The sequence below is a fragment of the Zootermopsis nevadensis genome, unplaced genomic scaffold (genome assembly GCF_977971745.1).
Source record: "Zootermopsis nevadensis isolate Lab colony 2312 unplaced genomic scaffold, Znev_1.0 Znev_ptg000030l, whole genome shotgun sequence".
NCBI lineage: Eukaryota > Metazoa > Arthropoda > Insecta > Blattodea > Termopsidae > Zootermopsis > Zootermopsis nevadensis.
The window spans coordinates 13,211,786-13,232,396 of record NW_028259162.1 but is presented as its reverse complement, the minus strand read 5'-3'; the positions used below and the strand labels follow the sequence as shown (position 1 = coordinate 13,232,396).

Sequence of the window (20,611 nt, the reverse complement as noted above, 5' to 3'; positions counted from 1 at the left end):
TATAAATGTTTAATTCAATTTGAGTAATTTCTTGTCGTCCTTATTTCGGAGGGCGCTTAGCGTTAGCATTTTATTTACTGTAATTTTGGCTTCTGTGAAACGACGCAAATTGCGTATTAATTACGCCGAGTCTTTAATTATTCTTCACTTATTCTGTCTACAATTAGACACCTCACAGAGATGGAATGTATCACATGATAATCCATGTATTTGTGGAGATGGAACCTTTGGTGATTTACTGATGGTGAGTGGGGGTTTCCAACAACAAATTTAATAGAATCTAGCATGACATGATTCTTACCAGAACTCATGATTTCATGCATTGCAAATATGTCATTATGCTTTGACATACAACAGCAGTTCGCGTGTAAAATCGGAAATATTTCTATGTCCGTGCTGTGTAGAGGAATCTCTTTCTTTTCTCCTTGAGAGACATCTTGACCAATTGAGGAAGAGGTTTGTCTTTGTTAAATGTATGAGTAGCGTGTTCTAATAATACAGACCTGTGCTCAAAGCTTGAATATCGTAACTAATTCCATGGTGTACAGTCTGCCTTAAAAAGCTGGTTGTTACTAGGTTGGTGGGGTGGATCTGTGATTTTGTGGAGGCAGAATATTGAGTACTGTTACGAAAGTTTCTCTCAGTTAAAACTTATTCTGATCTAAACATCACACCTATCTATCTCCTACATATATTTTAATGTAATTATTCCATTTATATTTGAATTTCCCCAAGTGGGATTTTTCCAGGGAATTTTGGACAGTTTCATATACATTTGTCACTTCTGCCAGCATCCGTAAATGAATCACCCTAACATATTTACGTGATGGGAAATAAACATTTTGAATGTTTGTACTGTGAAGTTTTCTTATTCTTGTTTCTTGTATGGGTCCAGATATATTTAAATTCATATACATGTCTACACTTACAACAGTGATTACATTCTGATCATCTTCGACAAATCGTATGACTATTTACCTGTATAACCACAAGATATCACTGCAAAAATCTGTTGATAATGATACATTGCCATGGAAACGTGTACTAGTATATTATAGTAAGGTCAGTATCAAAAAGATAGAGTCCGGTGGTGGGCTTTTGTGGACATTATGATGAAACTTCGGATTCCATAAAGAAAGCCGGCTATTCTTTGACAAGCTGATTGAGGGGTCCTTCGGTTCTTTCGTGTCTAGTGTTCAGACGTCAATTCTCTATTTTTTCAGCTAACCGAGGTAACAGAAACATTTGTAATCTCTTTCGGATCTACGCGGGGATCCAGGAAACCACAATGCACAAAAACTGGACTTATGTTACAATCATGTCTGTGTGTATTTTTCTATTCGCAGAAATACGTTTTATATTTTATACATTTTATTAAAATCGTTTAACTGTCATCTTGCCTTCTTAGTTTCCTGTTATCAACAACTGTGACAGTGACCATGCGACATTATAACCTGGTACAAATACTTGCATATTCCAATGCGGATTCATAAAAATTTATTTTATCATAGGCCTTCAAAAGTCTGTGTTAAGCCAATTTTTATCAGGTGTTATTACTTGTTCGGTAAGACAAGAGCTGTGAGATGCGCTTGAGGGAGGGTAAGTACGCTGTCTGCTAGAGGTAGTGGGGCACGTAGGGGAACAGCTTTCTCCGTACTACTAAACACAAAAACATGAGCGCAGATTGAATTACCTACAGGAGCTGATGAACATTTTACAAAGCTTCTATTCCTCTTAATTCTCTATCATTTTCTGCTTTTTACTCACTACTGCTACATCTGCTGGTATCACTGTCGTTTTGCAAGTTAACTATAATTTTCTCCGAAACGTCGTCAATAATAGGTTCCAACCGCAAGTAATTCTGTTCGCACTGACGGGAATTGTTGCACCTCGAGCTCCATTCTTCCTTTGTGATGATACTAAACTTTTCCTCAGCCAGTTCCATGGCATCATCTAGACGGAAACTGACATTCTTTCTGGCGACATATTCTTTAAACGATCCCCATATCAGTTCAGTCGGATTAAGATCTGGATGACATGGCAGCAAGCGAAGGACAGAGTGGCCGTGTTCAGCCAGTAGAATATCAAATTTGAATGTTTTTAAACGTGGCTTTCGCAGTTTAATTAGCCGGATTGAGTTGTACATTATAGTAAGCTACTAATACCGAATTTGGCGGAAGGTTTGGAATTAACTTCGTTTCAAACCATCTTTCATAGTTATCAGAATTGTGGAAATGACAGGCCTAATTATAAATGGGCCAATGTTATTGAAATAGAATTCAACACACGAAGTGAACTCGGTCACAGCTCGCTCGTAACTGAGCTCCGCGTACACCCCACCCACTGTTCGAACTGCAAATCTCAAGGCCATAGCTCTTGTCCTGCCGAACGTCTAATACATAGTAACATAACTCGCGATGTACGATAATCTTGTAATAACATTTTGTACGATCAGTGATAATAATTCATTTTCGGGAAACTGTTTCCTTTTTGTTGCTAACTTTCTGTCTAAATAGCGCCTGGTATAAAAGGAAGAAATATGCCTACGTACAGAAATTTTTGTAGCCCTGTGTTCTGTCTTTCCTTTTATTTATTATATTGAAGTCGGCGTCTAAACCCGCCCCTGTAATAATTCTAAACTCTTTCATTGTAGAACAAAAATGAAAAACTCGATCGAAGCTGGTGCAGAGAAATCTGGTATCACACAACAGCGATGTTACACACCGCCTATGTTTACAGTGCGGGCGGGTATACATGCAGGGTGCTTCATAACATGCTGTTAGCGGCATAACAAGTATTCGTTCTGGTAAATTTGAAAACAATGGAAGTTCAGTTTTTTATGTTATGAAAACTCTTCCTTTCAATACTTTGTTCTTTTTCTGTACCCTTCTTGCCACTTATTTCTATATTATTGCCGGTTCGGTGACACGCTACGGACAAACCCTCTCGTAGACATATCAAAAAGCTATTATTTATATGGAAGGAAAAAAAGTCAAATAAAAGCTGTCTGGTTGGCAAAGTATGAGAAAGCTGCAGTTGTTTGGAGGGAGAATAATGTGACTAAAAGGTCGCCTGCTTTTCAGAGCTGTCACGTTTTAAGTTTTTTTCCCCCTCTGCTCTGTAATTTACAGAGCTTCCGGTCTTGAAAGACGTATTTATCGCGATCGGTAGACGTGCAGCACAGTGCCTCCTGTCTTCTGGGTGTTCACATAAATGTACAAGTGTAAATATAATTATTTTTATGTAATTGTTTCTTCAGTTTTAATGCTTACAAATGGAAATTTAAGTTTAACAAGTACATATAAATTCTTGATAGAAGCTGACTGTATTAACACATGACCAGCAGTTGGCTTCCGTTTCAATTTTGGCCGCTAAAGTTGCCAAAATGTACGTGAGATCTCAGGTCTTCATAGCGGAAGTTATGAAGATGACATGTCTTTTGGGTATGGTAGAAGTTACCGACGTTTCAGAGGGCCTTGCTGCCTCCAACAAGACTCAATAACTCTGCATCATGCGGACATAAGTGTATTTATGGGCTTTATATAATTCTCAGAATAACAGACATTATTTTCTTAAAGAGTATTAAACATTTGTTCACTGTATTGAGTAAGTGCTATTTTTTCTTTGGGGTAAGAACTGAATTTTTAAAAATCAGACGAGTTTCAGGTTAATTGTTTTCGTTCTCACAGTGAGACCAACCCTGAGAGGCAGATGATCTGAATAACAATTCAACATTTTAAATCTGAAGACATCAAGAATGTTCACGGCAGGCTGAGTTATAAAAGCCGAGAGAACGTGTCATATCTCATTTTGTGGTTCCGATGATAGTTGAATGATGATCTACCTGAGACGCAAACTGAAACAAACAAACTAACTAACTAACTAACTTAACTGTTGCCACTCCATGCCTTCTACTCCTTCTGTTTCTTCCTAAGACCATTCCATGTAATGCGATTTAGCTGTCTCTTTTTTAAATAGTGTTTTTCCCGTTACAGAAGGGTTAAAATTAGCAGGGAGAGGGTTGCTTTTCATGTATTTCAGATCTGAAAATTTCGATAAAATACAACAAACTACTGTCATTATGATCGGAATGTGTATCCAATCATTAAACAGAGTTATTAAAGAAACGTTCCACACTTTTATATATGTATTTTTATATGCAGTGGACGCTCATAATGACCAACGTATTAAATCGCTAGTAACGTCGAAGTGTCGCCAGTCATCTGGCTTGACAGCTCGCTAAGTTTGTCTGTAAGGAATCATTAGGTAACTCTAACCAGTTTTGAGGTGAGGGTGATAACGTTTTCTAGGTTTTGTCACCGTGCAATCTCGTAGGTAGATGCCAGCGTTTCGGTGAAACATACCGTCTCCTTCTTCAATTCAAAATCCAGGATATCATCACCATCAATATGCAACCAAACTAAATCTCGCGGTTTTAGTGATGTCCCCCCCAAAAATGGTACAGAACATTTGGACTGAAGATTTGTTTGCCAGCAGGTAAGCGTGAGTTGTTAACAAAGATGACAAGCAGGTGCACAATGTGAATCATAATTCATGTTTCAATATTGATTGTTGTATTAACATTTGACGTTGATAATAATTGAACTGTTAGGTTTGAAACCCTCGAGACATTCGATCCCTGCTCCTGGTTTTTGCTTTACGCTCTTTTTCTCTCATATTTAACTAACTTCTTTGTGGAATCTTGTGGAAAAGAAGTCGAGTCTTACGTAGAGAAAAATAGACGCAAAGAGAAGAAAGAAACCTTATCTAGTTCAAATATAGCGACGGACGAAATTGAATTCTCGCCAAATAACGCCTTGATTAGAAACAGGAGACTAGCTGGCTGCCGCGAGGCTGTACGTAGTACCTCCAGTTTCTTCAGCCCCTGGGACGGGAACACGACACTTCGTATTGGTTGCCCTTGAACTGCCTCGACCTGCCAGACCGACTCTATAACAGTCGCTTTACCGAAAGGTGTAGATAAAGCGATTATGCATATTACATTTTAATAAAAGACTTTGTTTCCATTGAAGAATATATCGTGCGATGTGAAATATGATATTTTTATGCTTTCTAATTCAGGGCTCATAATCACACTTCTATTGTAACCTAAACCATAAAACCTATGTGATTTGAAATGCGTCTGTAAATATATCAGGAATCAGTCTGCTTAATATTCGGGAAGGCGTGTCCTCAGTTAATTTAGTTTTAAATATACGAGAATTTTTAATTGAAATCCGTTTTATAAATATCAATGATAAACTATGGAATAAAAATTGAAACCTGTATGTTATATAACAAAATACCATAGAAATCCTTTTTGGCACGTTCTGTTTTCGTGAACGTAACACTGATTACTCTCTGCCTTGCTTGCCTCTCCTGTTTTCCTGCAAAGATAAAACGTATTAATTAATTCCACGAAACAGCTCTTCTTACGTAGCCAACAGTGGCTGATCCTGTCAAGAGATTCCCCGCCTTTATGGAATCCGAAGTTGAATACCTATGTTCCTTAGCCAGCTGAATCCAGCCCACACGTTCACACTCCTTCTGTAAGGTCAGTTTTACTCCTGTGCTCAAGTCACTTACTGCCGGTTGTATATTCGTTTTCTTAAAAGATTTTCAGCTAAAACTAGATACGTATTTATCGTCTGCCCATGCGCGCAGATTAGTAATATTTTGTGAAGAGAACAAATTATGAAGCTTCTCGTCATGTGCTTGTCTCCATCATCCTGTTATATTTCGTTCTTTATGTTTAATTATTTTGAGCTCAGAACTTTGATCAAACGCCTTCAATGTACATGCGTCCTTCAGTGTGAGAGCACTATTTCTGTATTATACAATTAGTGTAAACTTTGGGGAGATTACGTCTTATATTTGCATGATATCTTGTGATTATTTAACTAATCGTGGATATTATTGATAAACAGAAGTCGGTACGAGGATTTAAAAGAGTCATTCGGCATGAAACACCTCTGAAACGTCCATAAACATGTCAGACTATACGGTGAAACATTCCAGAAGACAGTCTTCTTCATAATCGTCGTCGCGAGAACCTAAAATCTTACCGAGCTTTATACATGTGGGGGGGGGGGGGGTCCACATTTGGGCCCGTAATTTATCTAAATCAGCCTTAAAATGTGGTCCAAGTATTCGATTTGACGGCATTTTCATGTGATGAGGCTGTTTAGGATGACACCCTCGTGGCATCGTAAGAGGAACTGCATGTTGGAGACCCTCGTTGGTACGCTGCTCCTATTCTTGTCATCTGCGTTAATTTATTTCTTTGTTTATTTGCTCTTGTGGCTCAGTAAACCTGTTTTTGATATGTAATCTCCTATGAGCCTTAGAAGTTTTTTCTTTGTCCATTTATAAACGTAGTTTCATAAAATCAACATCGGTTACAGCGAAATAATATAAGTGACTTGAATTTCTATTAGAATTATACACTGTTTCTTTAACACTCCTGTCAGAAATCGTCTGTTTTAAGCGATATTTCTGATTAATCCTTTGAAGTCGAAGCTCATCTAAATACTTAATATTTAAGAATTCATTTCGTACCTCAAGGAAAGTCATTTCTTCATCACTGACACATATTGGTTAATATTCAATTCAATTCAATTCATTTGTTTAAGTGCTTGACAACAGCCAAATAAGGCCAATAACAGCCAAGCACTAAACCAGAGTACAGAATAAAATATAATAAGTAATTAATTTATTTCAATAATAATAAAAGTAAAACAAACAAAATAAACTTAATATATATAAATGTACCATATTAATAATAATAATTCGATTAATTTATTGAATAATATTTCACAAGTAAATGGGCTAAATACGATACCTAAGTAATATAATTCAATTTAATAATTCTAAATAAAATAAATAATGTTAAATAATAATAATAATAGTTCAATTCCTTTGTTGTTTATGAAAATAATCTCTATTCATTCATAGATTCATTTGAAACCCTCAAATATAAAATCCAAAATTATTTAGCACCATATTTTAGAGAGCTAATTAATTGTAAATGAATTAGTTATTTAGTTTAATTTAATTTATTACTCATCAATGACATTGAATACAGATATCTACCTTACACCTTCTTAACCTAACAGTGTTGGAGGTGGTACTTTCAGCATGCGAACAGCTTAGTCTTCGGATAGTAGAAAGACATTAGGCAGAAAGGGAAATAGGTGGATAAAACAAGTAAAAAGATGAATAAAAGGGAAGGGCAAATAGGAAGAGGCTGGAGATGCGTAAAAGATGGAGAGAAGAATGAAATATAAAATGAATATTGAAATAAAAATGTAAATAAAGTTCTGATGAAAAATGAGAGAGGGAACGCGCAATAGACGTGAAGGTAGAAGAGATGGAGGGACAGAAAATGACATGGAGAAAGAAAGTGTGAATGAAACGCACTTAGCAAGATAGAGCGAATGATGGAATGAAAGAACTGGAGAAAAGAGGTGACAGTGTGAAAGAATGAAAAAACATAGAAAATTTTTGGACGAAAGAAAATTAAAAGATTTTAATTTTACTTCCAAGCTGCTCATTTAATATACAAATTACACAGAGAAGTTTTGTTTTCTAAATAAAAGTGCTAAGAAAATCAAGAAGAAATGCTGTTTAAAAGAAAGGGTAAGACCAGAATGAAGCATGTGGGATGAGAAGGAAGTGAAGCATTATTTTGTGAATGGTGGAAAGTTGGTGCAAGACTGAAGTCTGGAAGTTGTCCTATAAAATCGCGACAATCCCGTAGATTCTCGAAGCAAACTTTCTACGAAGCTGTCACCATCACAAGTTCCAAATGTTTTATTTTTTTGCAAGTCTAACAAATTCTGTGAAATAAATGTACCAAAAGCGATAGAACTTTCTGTCGTGTGCCGCACAGATACGCTGTAGTGTAATATATATATATATATATATATATATATTTGTCAGAATAAAGTCTGTGCCAAACGAAAGGATGTTGAAGTTTGGAACTTCGAATATTTCTCCATTATAATTTTCTTTACCATGAGTACCATATAGTTAACGGGTCTTATGCTCACTTACAAAGAAACTAAAGAAAACAATTTTATAAATTACCGTTGTCAAGTGTCCAACTCGTCTGTGGACGCTGTAGAAAGTACCCCACTTGACTGCGAAGTCGAGATGTTGGTAAACATTCGCTGGGGCAAATATAGGGAACCAGATGACCTCCATTAGTTTAAAGGCTACTCGCTGTACAACCTGCAAATAACTTCGCTGATTTCTAGAGGAAAACTGTCGGTTTGCCCGTTATTCAGTTCCTAGTTGTTATGTAGGAAGCAGCAGTCGCAGAGACAGAATTTACAATTAAATGATAGTCGCCGAATTTTGCTTATGACGTACTGTTTTCTTATGCGCTGAGATTTAGAATATTTTATGCAGTGAGATTTGAGATTCTCGTGACGGTGAAGATTTCAACTTTGTTCTTCTGGGTTCTGACGCCGTGCAAAGTCGTAGGTACATACTAGCATTTCAGAGTATTGTTTCCATCTTCAGGGTTGAAATAGATAGAGACACTATATTTCTAAGACACTTTGATCTGCAAGTCCACACGGTGTCACAACTCAGAAGTACAACTTTGATATTGTAAGTGCCTTTGCTTACCATGAATAAGAAAATTTTTATGGATTGTTTGTACGAAGAACATAAAATTAATACACAGTTGGTAAAATGTTGCTGATACGCCCGCCTTTATAGAAGATACTGAAGAACTAATTCCATCTCGCATTTAACTGGTACCAAGATTCGATTAACTAACTTTTGTGAATGCAAATGCCTTACAGCGGTAAATTTGGGTTTATTGGGTTTTGGACTTTGTCTGTCGTCCAAGGATAAAATGTTTACGACGTTTCGGAAACAGGATACGTTTTCGTCTTGAAGAGTTTAAGGCAGGGGCACCAACTGTGTCGGGGTCGATAGAAAGAGTTAGTCTCAATCACTGGTCCAGTGTCCCTGCCCCATACACCTGAAGACGAAAACGAATCTGGTTTTGTAAACGTCGTACACATTTTAACGATGGACATAGTCCAAAACCCAATGTATTACACCATCGTCAGAACCCTACAGAATCAATTCGCAGTAAATATATTCATTCATAGCAAGGAAAATAGATGGAAAGTAATGTTGAGTTACTTTGCCATATGCTCATCTTAAACACGGCTGTCCAAAAAGATAACGTGAAATGAATTTTCCTCACGTTAACAATTTGACAAAAATTACACTTCACGTAAAATATAAATGGTACGACCATTGTCATTTGCCGCCTGGTGTGAAGGCGACACACTGTGGATGTAAGAAATGGCTTGAGTGTGACATTGATTGATGTGCAGGAGATACGAACCAAGAAGGGAACACGAGATGGATGTATTACTGTCCGGTAAGCCACATTATTCCAGACACATTGATTGATATATTGGTTTATGACAAAAATTCCCTTACTCAGCGAAATCGTGGCGCTTCATCTCGTTCATGTGTTTAAGGTCTATTTATGAACTCGTCTTATGTTTATATTTGGTAGCACTATTTTTCTACCAGAAGGAAATTAATTAACCATACTCTGAATAATGTCTCCCTTAACTGGGATTTATTTTAACCGACATAAGATTAAGTAACTCAGCCTATTTATTTTACCTTTAAGAAAATTCTGAGAAAATCTTATGACTTATAGGCTGCATTCTTATTAAAGCTTCTATCCATATATTAATATCAGAGCAATTTAGTAATAAAAATATTTAAAATTTAGGGTTACAGTTTTCTGTCGATATAAATTTATATTCCCTCAGTAAATAGTTACATGTTTTATTCCTAAAGTTTCGATCTGTCACCATTTTATGGTTTTCAATATGCTGTTTGTTAAATAAATTTCTGTCTCTGTTTGAAAGTTTGTCATCATGCAGTTTTACACTTACTTAAATGGTGTCATTATCAGCCAGGTGTTAAAATATGTCACCATTGAAATGTTTCAGACTTTACGTAAGAGAAATTGTTTTTAAATATCTGTCCAAACTAAAGGTTTTCTTTTATTTCATTGGTGTATTGCTGTATTTGATCCCGTGCTTAATTTGTATATAGAGGAGTAATAGTTTATTAATAAATTATTAAATTCGTAAAAAAACAAGCAATTTTAAACGCATTGCGTTAGGCAGTGTTTCTGTTACCGTCTTGAGGTGTTAAGAACGCGACTGAGTCTTGGCGTTTCTTATACCTGAAAGCTCAACTGACATTTCTGAAACGTTTAGAATTAAGAAACTCTGTACGTATAAAGAATGAATAAATTATACCTAATTGTGATACATCTTTGCCAACTACATTTAGAAACAAATTATATATTCCTCTATGCACATTTCTCTATTCTCCTGTTGTGTTTTCCTCTACATTATACGCAAATATAAACAATAAGAAGAACACTGAAACATCAAAATGGACATCACTTGGGTATATCTGAAAGAATTATCCAAGGGATGAATTCCATTACGAAATATGGGAAAATCAGTTTTTGTTGTGTGAGAATAAGATAGAAGAGACTTTTCTTGTCCATAGAATGAGTTGTCTTGAAGAGTGATGTCAAAGCGTCAGTTGGACGGGGGTTGGTGGACAATTCGAAGTGCTCATCTGATTGATTGCTCTGAGGTCGAATCGGACCGATCCCGTTTCGGAGATTGAATTACTCGTTGCTTCGCTTGCTGCTTCCTTCATGCGAGGAGGAGATTCGTAATAGCGTGGAAATCGACAATGGTTTCTCCTCCCCATCGCGAATTATTGTGTAAGAGATTACTGAAGTCACGAGAAACTGTGGTCTTTCTCCACAGACAATGATCTTTGTGTCACTGCTGTCTTCTCTTGACCTGGTTTTAATTTTGTGGCAGACCTTTTATCCAGTCGTCTTGTTTCGTATTAGGTAGGTGCCAAGTTCAAACCTCGGCCCGGAGATCGTCTATACTGACTGAACCCTTATTAACCTCTGGCTAATCCCGGGATAGTACGAGTACCTTAAATTAGACCACGACCTTTTCCGTACACATTCTTTCTAATTAATTTTTCACTTACCATCTGTAATTCAACGCTTTGTATTCTTCAAATTTGAAATCGTCGTCAAATGGAAGTATTTAAAAAGTAGGTCTTTGTATTTTTGCTGGAGGTGAAAACGTCTATCCATTCTGGCATTGAGTACTCGTGAAACCTTTTGTAAGCGCAAACATTAGTATTGATTTATGTCGTTTAGATAATTAATTATCTAAAGTTTAGATAAAAATTAGTTACTTGCCGTATAGGGTGTCTGTGTGGCGAGTATGTTTTGTCTAGACCCGACTCTGCAAGTACCTGATGTAAACACGGTACGATATTTTCTATTCATTTGTTTCTCTGAATGTAAACTGAACATTTAATACTGAGTTCTTGATTCGACTTGAAAAGTAATTTCCGTGAACTTCGTATACTTTGCAAAACAGAGTCGAGACGTTTATGTCAACAGTGTAAGCCATGTTAGCCCGGCTAACACATTTTAAAAACGAAAATTAAGAAGGCTTCTGTCTTACTTTCGTTGTTCAGTGGTACTGGAACACAGCAAAACCCATCACATAAAATGCGTCATTAATCAGCTTCAACCAGGTGTTGTTAGCCAGTTGGTTGCGACTTAACTTTGCTGCTGTGAAGCCAGTGTGCAGGGTTAACACAGCTTACACGGTGAATATGTACGACCCGCCCTGTTTTAAATTAATAAATGGATGTGTAGTATCTATGAGAAGCCAGTACGACTGAAAATATTTTAAATGAAGTCAGTTATACCACTTTTAAACGTTTCGTAGAACGTAATGTAACTTAACCCTATTTTTACTGCAAGTTACGTGTGGCAGTTACCATAATTTCTTATTCTTCTTAGAGTGCCAAAGAAAAAGCTATTTTTTCTGAATACTATCAACGAGATACTTTTGTTCATTCTCTTATATACTGTTAAATTTGTACAAATTGCAATAGACACTAATTTACCTATTTTCGTAAAACATGGTGATAATAACTCGCCAGTGGAATCTACCTTGTTTCTAACCTTCCCGTTTTGTCATCAGTGTAAATAATGTCTGAGGTGTAAATAATAGTCTATTAAGCCTAAGTTATGTAGGATGTTTGTTTCTCAGCGGTGGGTAATGACAGTTTAAATAGTACTATGCAAGCAAATACAAAGCTCTAAAACTAGTTTCTGTCCATAAATCCAGTAATAGTAATTGTAGTATGCCGTTATCAGATCTCTTTTGAATTTATCTGATTTCAAAGTCATACGTCATCGCAGCACTTACAATTTTACAACTTTAACAGAGTAAACTCTACCCATGCCTTACCATAAACCGTCGAGATATGTAGCATGTGAATTAATGTTACAGATAATCACAGAATCAAAACGTCATACTCCTTAGTCTAGTCTGAAGTCAATCATGTTATGGAAAGATACGGAGAACTTAAAATTTGTGACCACAAAACAGTGTGCGAGATTCGTCACAAATTACCTATAATGAAGTGTTGTGGACCAAAAACTGATGATTAGCTTCTGGGGATAAAAATATCTTATGAGCAGCTAAATTAAGATCTGCTGTTCTGAGTGTGGTTAGTTTTGGTTCATAAAGTGGTAGACGTCAAATACGAAGAGAAGAAAAAGGCAGAACAGACAGTTCTTATAAGCGTGCTTGCTTTCAAGAAACAACGCTAAGACCCACTGTCAAGGCTAAACCAGATGAAAACTCCATCTCTGGTAATTCAGTGACATCTATTTGACATATGGAAGAACAGCAGATTCAGCTCAGATATCACACACATATATATATATATATATATATATATATATATATATATGTTCAGTTCGTGGCCTCTTATCAAGCACTACAGGACTTCAGTGTGACGCAGAGGCTACAGACTTTATATCTCTTGTTTCCCAAACAGTTTCGGACAGAATCCATCGCAAAGCCTACTGTCCTATTGCACATATTTTTAAACCATACAAGTCGTTATATTTACATGGTATATAAGTTTACAGTGTGACAGTAAAATACGAATTAGCTTATGGGTTGCCGGATTTTTATCGTGCTTAGATGCTTACATGATTTAATCTTATTAGATTCGAACATATGTCTGCTTTGTAAGTGGTCGACTTTGTGAGACTTATGGGGACTATCAGAATGTGTTGTAAATAGATCTAAAGAAACAGTAGGCTTTAGAAAAGATTAGGTAGGATGTAATTACGCGTTCTTCGGGCAACTCTAAGTTTGTATGTAACTCACGTTGCTGTTAAACGTAACGTTAAAAACTACTGTCTTATTCCCTTTCTAAAACAATATGTATATATAATTATAACGTAATTAATTTTCTCTTTATGATGTATATATAATACTCCTCCCCCAGTGTTGTCAGGGTGATTAAGTCGAGAAGAATGAGATGAGCGGGACATGTAGCGCGCATGGATGTGACAAGAGGTATTGGCCGGGAAGCCTGAGGGGAAGAGACCGCTGGGGAGACCTAGACGTAGATGGTAGGATCATGTCAGGAGGGATCTATGGGAGATAGGAGTTGAACGAGACTGAATTTTGTTGGCCCAGGACAGGGTCCGGTGGAGGGCTTTTGTTAGTTCGGTGATGAACCTTCGGGTTCGGTAAGTCATCTAGTTAGTTATTTTATGTTTTATATAAACCTATGGGAGTCAAATTCTGTCTTCTATGACGAAGAACAATTTTTTTTGAGCGTCTGTGGTTTTGTCCTTTTCTGACTGTATTTTCAAGAATAGTAGACCCGTTATGGGTTAGATATGAAACTCGGGCGGAATGTGGAAGAAACCCGTGAGACATTTAGTTAAGAGAAACGTAACCTTTTACATCTTCTGGGTTCCCAAAGCAGAGATGGAGAAATGAACAATCAACGGCGAAACAGTCGCATTGGAGTTGGTTACTGGCTTTGAACTAGAGCTGAAGTAACTAACATCAGGACCTGTAAGCTGGTATTACCGCTGACTGTTCCCCTGTCTTGAAATCCCGTGCTATATCTTTCCCTTCCTGGGGCGAATTTTACAGAAGCCATCAGGACCCCGTCGCGTAATTGACTTATCCCAGATAACAGGGCCTGGTTGGCTTACCTTTTCTTCAGAAACAGCTATTTTCCTTACTTCCCCTCATTCACCTTACCAGCCACACCGAATCCACCGTTTCCGACTTACTTTGAACAATATTGTTACAGCGATCAGTTCAACCAAAGAAAACAAGGCAAATTAAATTTCTTTCAACTTCTCTGAGTTTCTTGTTTTCTTTCTCTTTGCGGATCGTTTCGTGCGGATGAAACAAATTGCATTAATGTTCTGGTGTATTTCTTGGGCATCAGTCTAAAAGTTTACTTTTCGGCGGAGGGGAGGGACAGAGTGGGTAAGTTTACAGAAAGTAAATTGTCCGTGGTGGTGTTTATAATAGAAGTGTAAAGCCACTGTGAAGTAAGCACTAACATATTTCTCGTGTTCTTATGTTCAAGATCTGTAGCATCGTAATAATTGCTAGTGCTGAATACTTACAATTTTGTTGAAGTACAGAATTGCTTTGATATCTTCAGAAACAAGTACGTGGGTTCGTATACTTACGTATATAATAATGCCATCTGGTTCAAATAGCGTGTGTTCTTCGTGACAGAATTCTCACGTAACAATTATGTCGGGCATTGTGAATTGTATGAGATATATTTGAAATTCATGTCTTCGGTAATTGACTCTAGGGAAGTGTGTCACTTTTGCTCCAACATGAGCTGAATATAGTACAAATTGCGAATAATTTCAAGGCTTTTAAAATTGACCGGGTGTGAAGTATTCAAAATCATTTACGTAACTTGGTACAAAGCTTCATGGAGAAATGCCGCTTTAAACATAAATTTCTGGCTTGTCCTTGAATGACTGGTGGTAATAGTTTAGTTTAGATGAACGTAATGGAAAAGTTCCCTTTGACAGCATTTGGACATTTCCTAGAAACATCTAGAAAACACTTTTAAAGTTCTCTAACTAACAAAAAATGCAAAAAGAATGGCGAAAGGGCAGATAACGAGGGAAGTGTTTGAGACTTGAAAAGGAGAACAGTTCTTGTTGTAATTTGTCTTGTGAGCTTCGCGTTTGTACAAGACAAAAGCAGTAGAGATTTTTGTAGAAGCAGCACGCAAACAAATGACAACCACTTTCAGTCTCGCGGTGTAAACACTCGTCCATTCTGTGTAGCAGCAACACTGCCCGTGATGCACTTCGGTTTCTCTTGCAGACATTTAAGTGTAAAAAAGAAAAAGGACAACAATCCCATGCGAATAGAAGAAAAATTACAATCGTCCCGTCGGTGTCATCGCTTTTTTTTAAACATTGGTCTACGTGGTGGCTAAACTGAGGGTCGTCTAACCTTTACGGTGTGACAGTGAGAGGCGTAGCGAAGGAGCGCGATTCTCTTATGAAGAATAATGAATGAAAACGATTTTATATAATCACATTTGTATACAAAGTGTTGATCGAAAAAAATGGAAATTAAGATCAGAACGTTCAGATCTGGACTTTTGAAGCCGAAGCTCATCTGAATAATATTTAAGAATGGAATCCGTATTAGGAACGCGGTATTATTAACGCTGTTTCAGAAAATACTTCTGTTTACAGTGAGAATTATACAAAATTTGTAATTAAAAATACGGAGTTATTGATCGTTAATTCAGGTAATACACAGGGCTACAGGTACCACGTGGCTTTAAAGTGTTAATCTATTTTATAGGATTTGAGGTTTTCGAGGCGGTCAGTCCAAAGATGGCTGTCTTCTGGGTTGTTCCGTGTAGTCTGGTAGAAGTTTACCGACGTTTCAGAGGTCCTTGCTACCTCTATCATAAGGACAATGACAACAACCCAGAAGACAGTCATCTTTAAACTGTTTTGCTTAAATATGTAGAATATGGTTTTCTTTTGATGCTATTTCCTTTCTAACTGCACTGCTTTGATGTATCTAAGAAGAGAAATTGGTCACGTGGGAAAGAATTCTGTCCATTGACAAAATATGTGCAAGTTGTTTTATGGAAACAAAAGAATAAAGAAGGGAGGTGAAAGAAAATAAGGAAACATGATACAAGGGAAAATAGAGACATATAATAGTGTTAGATGACTGTCGTCCGTGTTCTTGCACCGTGTAGTCTGGTTGAAGTTTACAAAAGTTTCAGAGGTCGTTGCTACCTCCATCATCAAGCAAGGTAGCAAGGACCTCTGAAACTCTGGTAAACTTCTACCAGACTACACGGTGCAAGAACACGGACGACAGTCATCTTCAGACTCACCGCCATGAAAACCTCAAATTCCATTAAATAATATTAAATAGTGTTGTTTGCATCTGCGTTTGCAGTTCCGACTCCTGATTCTGTTAGCAGCTACAAGTTCTGTGCACTTTGTATATTTTCGTAGAAGTGTTGAAACTTATCGCTGACTCTAAAATGTTCACGACCTGAACGTGGTTAAATAAGCGCGAATTTAGAATTCCTGTAACTATACGTAGCGTTTGAGTTGACCCGAATTCAGTTGAGACTGTTGGCGAAAAAGAAGCAGTTTATCGAAGGGTTGACCCGGCTTTCTTGAAGACAAAGTGTCCCGCTCATCTCACAGAAGTGAACCCATGGATATTCATGTCATCTACTGCATACAGTCACTATCCACCATCAGCAATTCTCTTGTAGTGGCTGCTTTAACTCCTTTACAGCTGCTTTTTATGTTTTCCACTGCCCCAATATCATTATCAGACAGAGAGACAGACAGACAGTGTGGGGCGAAATGAAAAAGAATGATTTTAATACTTAAAGTGAACTTAGCGTTTTTATCGTCCTTTGCTGTGATCAATAATGTAAAGAGTTAAGGACGATCCTACCCATATTTTCAGAGTTAAGATGTACGAAATCTCTTGCACTCGACTAGTTTACGATTTGAGACTCATACATAAGTAAATTTTCTGTACCTGAAATGTGTAATTCAACTCAGGTTGGTTGCTATAGTAACAACAGAAAATAAACATTTAATTAAAGTGCATTGACTCTATATACTGTCTCACCTTATTCTGAATAATACTTCGCGAACTTTCTACTATGATGTCTATTCCCTACAGATGATACTTTATCTTATTTGTAACAAATTATTAAGATTTTCGAGGCAATTAGTGTTAGAGTGCAGAAGAAGTCGTGTTTCTTTCCGCTCTGGAGCGGCGTGTCCTCAAGTTGCAGGTGGGGCTGACACCCACCAGATAAGAAGTGCAGTTTCGAATACAGCCAATTAAATAAGCAGTTGCAGTTAGCTGACAAAAGTTATTAATACGCTTGTTACGTTTAATCAACAAATGTAAATCCTGAAGTTATCGCTATGCTAAATGACATCATGAAGACTGCTGTAACGTATTAAGATTTGCTATCTTCTGGGTTGTTGCGCCGTGTAGTCTGATAGATGTCCAGCAGCATGACCTCTGAAACGTCGGTAAACTTCTACCAGACTACACGGCGCAACAACCCAGAAGACAGCAATCTTCAGACTTACCGCCTTGGAAACCTCAAATCCTACATGCCATAACGCATTGTTAACTGTTAAGACTGTACAGGTATTCTGTAATTTGTCTGTGACTTTATTAACCCAAATATCAAATTCGAGTATCTGCCGTAAACAAAGCAGATGAAAAGTTTGAACAATCGAACCAATGTGTTGCAGTCAGCTAGGTGTGTATTCTGGTTGACACGCGGACTATCGTTCCGGGTCCTGTGGTGTGCTGTTAGAAGCATTGTAACATTTGATTGAAATGATGAATTGTTTGTTTGTCATGTTGCAGTACATGGGGTCGTTTCCCGTTGCCGGACCAGATCAAGCAAGCAGAGCTGAGTGCATGAGAACACAGCTTCAGCAGATGAGGGTAAGTGCAGGCACGCTTATGCGTGTTTCAACAGTATGATCATTTGAAAAACAGCTTCAGAGATATAAAATTTCTGTGTTTATTTTTTATCCCATTCAACTTCGCTCTCGTCATTGCCTTTATCTTTAGCTTTCTTTTTCATTCTCCTCTTTATCGTAATCACAGTGAAGGAGTTGACTTATTTTTATTATGAGATTTTAGAAATCTAATTCCTGTCAATACTATTGTATTCTACAAAACTAAGCTTACTTATGGTTTTACTTTAAAGTTTAATTTTGTCTCATTAATTAAACACCTGGCTGCACTTATTATTATCGTCGAGCTTTAAAGTATAAAGTTTAGTACCACTCTATGTAGAAACAAAATGCTACTTAAACTGTAAACCGAATATTAGTATAGGCTTATTTTGCAAAACACGGAACTGGTTATGGCGGTCATAGGAATCTGCTGTACGTTTGAGAGTCGGTGTTTGATCTGCCACAAAATAACTACGGGAAAGTTGGTAATGCGGCATGGATGACGAAATTCTTCAATTTGTACGATAAAAATATTATATAGAATTTTTGTGTCCAGTGTTTGCACTCCTCCCCCAGTATTGTCAGGGTGATTAGGTGAATAACAATGAGATTGGCGGGGCATGTGGCACGCATGGATGGGGCAAGAGGTGTGCACCAGGTATTGGTTGGGAAGCCTGAGGGAAAGAGACCCCTGGGGAGACCTAGACGTAGATGGGAGGATAATGTTAGGCGTAATCTATGAGAGATAGGAGTTGAAGGAGACTGGATTTTGTTGGCCCAGGACAGGGTCCGGTGGAGGGCTTTGGTAATTCAGTGATGAACCTTCGGGTTCTGTAAGCCATCTAGTTAGTTAGTGTTTGCTTGTTATGATCAACGTGAATCTGTTTTCCGTGTTCTCGCTTACCAGCTGTGTTTGAATTTTTGCGTCTTTTTGGAACATGCACTTGGCAGGAGGTCGCAAGTTTCGTTCTGTTCCTGATCGATGTTTGAATGGTAAAGCGCGGAAAATTGGGGAATGAAATTGAAAATTGCGGGGAGTGGGGTTGGGGGCACGCGTAAAGTGAATTACCACGCGTCTAGACGGAAGGGCGATGGGAGAGGGTCTGTTCTAACAAGCCTGAAAGACCTCCTGGCTCCGAACTTGCTTCTGTTATAGACCTAATTCTGATTTTAATCTTATTTGAAGTCAGTATGTTAGAGACGATTAGTAGACCTATTTTTGTATTCGGGAAATTTATGGTTCTGGTGTGGTGTTGATATCGTATTGTGGCTTTTGTGGTTAGCTAAACTTACGTATACGTATTTTAACAAATTCTCGGTTCTGTTTGCTAACATTTCATTTCCTATATTATTTTTGAAGCACCAACAAAAATCACCATAACTTAGCCGATGCGATGTGCTGATTTCTCATCCATGTTCAGAACACGTGAAAAAGCAGTAGTAAAGCGAATGTCTCGGCATTCTGTAACCCTGAGTCAGTACTGTGGACGGTAACCCTGTCTCCTTCCAAGGAAATTTTTGGACTGTCTTCTCAGTAACTACCCCTTCATGGCCATCTTTATAACTGGCATTGGTGCCACTCGATAGGGAGACACCTGTTTTCTCTCTTTTCGAAGACAGAGCTGACCTTCTCCGTCGAGGACAAAGCATCTTTCAAACTTGAAAGTTGAAATATAATATTAAAAACTTAAGTCACTTTAACTGGCACGAGATAACTATTACACAATTATGTTGACTGAATGTTCGTATATCAGGATAGGATCTGGTAAAGAACTCTTGAAAACGCGGTATTGAACCTTCGGGTTTTGTTAAGGGTGTTCATTTATTGAGTAGTTTAAAGGTCAGAACAACAGCGCTCGATTCCGTCAGGTATTTTACCACACAGAATTTGTCTCTGGGTTCTACCCAGCCTTATATCTGTTATCTTCCAGAGACTTTACTTTGAAAGGGCCGGAAAACGTCATTTCAATGTACTGTCAGAATTAACAGAGTTTTAGACATCACCTCAGCTTGTCTCTCCACCTTCATGATGTGATGAATGTATAAAGTGTACACACTTCTGGTATACGCTGTAGGCTTCTCTGTTTAATGGTTAAATATGTCCTGATGGTAACTTCATTGCTATTGCAGTAAGACGCAGGGACTCTCTTTTTTAATTACAAGAAAAATAAAGAATGTTTACTCATGCGAAAACCAGTGGCATGTAATGCTTCTAAAACAGCTTCTTAAATTTTAAAAAGGGAGACAGATATCAGACTTTGGCAATCCGTACACACCGCCCTCCGATGATTTTTTGCGGCCCGCGTATATTTTGTAATTCTTTGTCAGACTGTATGTTAAATATTCGTAGCTACTTATCTGTGTAGTAGCTGTCACTGAGGGGAACTATATAACTTAATGACGAACGTCAAATTAGGAATAAGAACGTGTCAAGTTGTTGAAGCAATCTGCATTGATCAGAATTAAAGATTATGGAAACCTGAGGATGAAGCATTTTCATAATGATTGATTATTATTTATAAAATACTCGTAGCTGATGCTGAACATCCACCACTCATTCTTTTTGAATTTGAAACTGTGGCCTTTATCTTGACTGATATCCTCTGGTTTATGTAGACAGAATGCCAAATGTTACAGGCCCCAGGCTTGCTCGGA

The 20,611-nt window shown here is 37.5% G+C and overlaps 1 protein-coding gene across 8 annotated transcripts in view; it reads left to right on the top strand.

The window, feature by feature from the left end:
- The window catches only part of LOC110829632 (EGFR adapter protein), a 743,671-nt gene that overhangs the window by 306,113 nt on the left and 416,947 nt on the right, over positions 1-20,611 (top strand). For all 8 annotated transcript variants that reach the window (XM_087358340.1, XM_087358342.1, XM_087358338.1 and 5 more), the window contains one exon: positions 17,859-17,939. In XM_087358340.1, coding sequence (XP_087214466.1) covers positions 17,862-17,939 — 78 coding nt within the window. In that variant the 5' untranslated portion in view covers positions 17,859-17,861. The remainder of the gene's footprint in view (positions 1-17,858; positions 17,940-20,611) is intronic.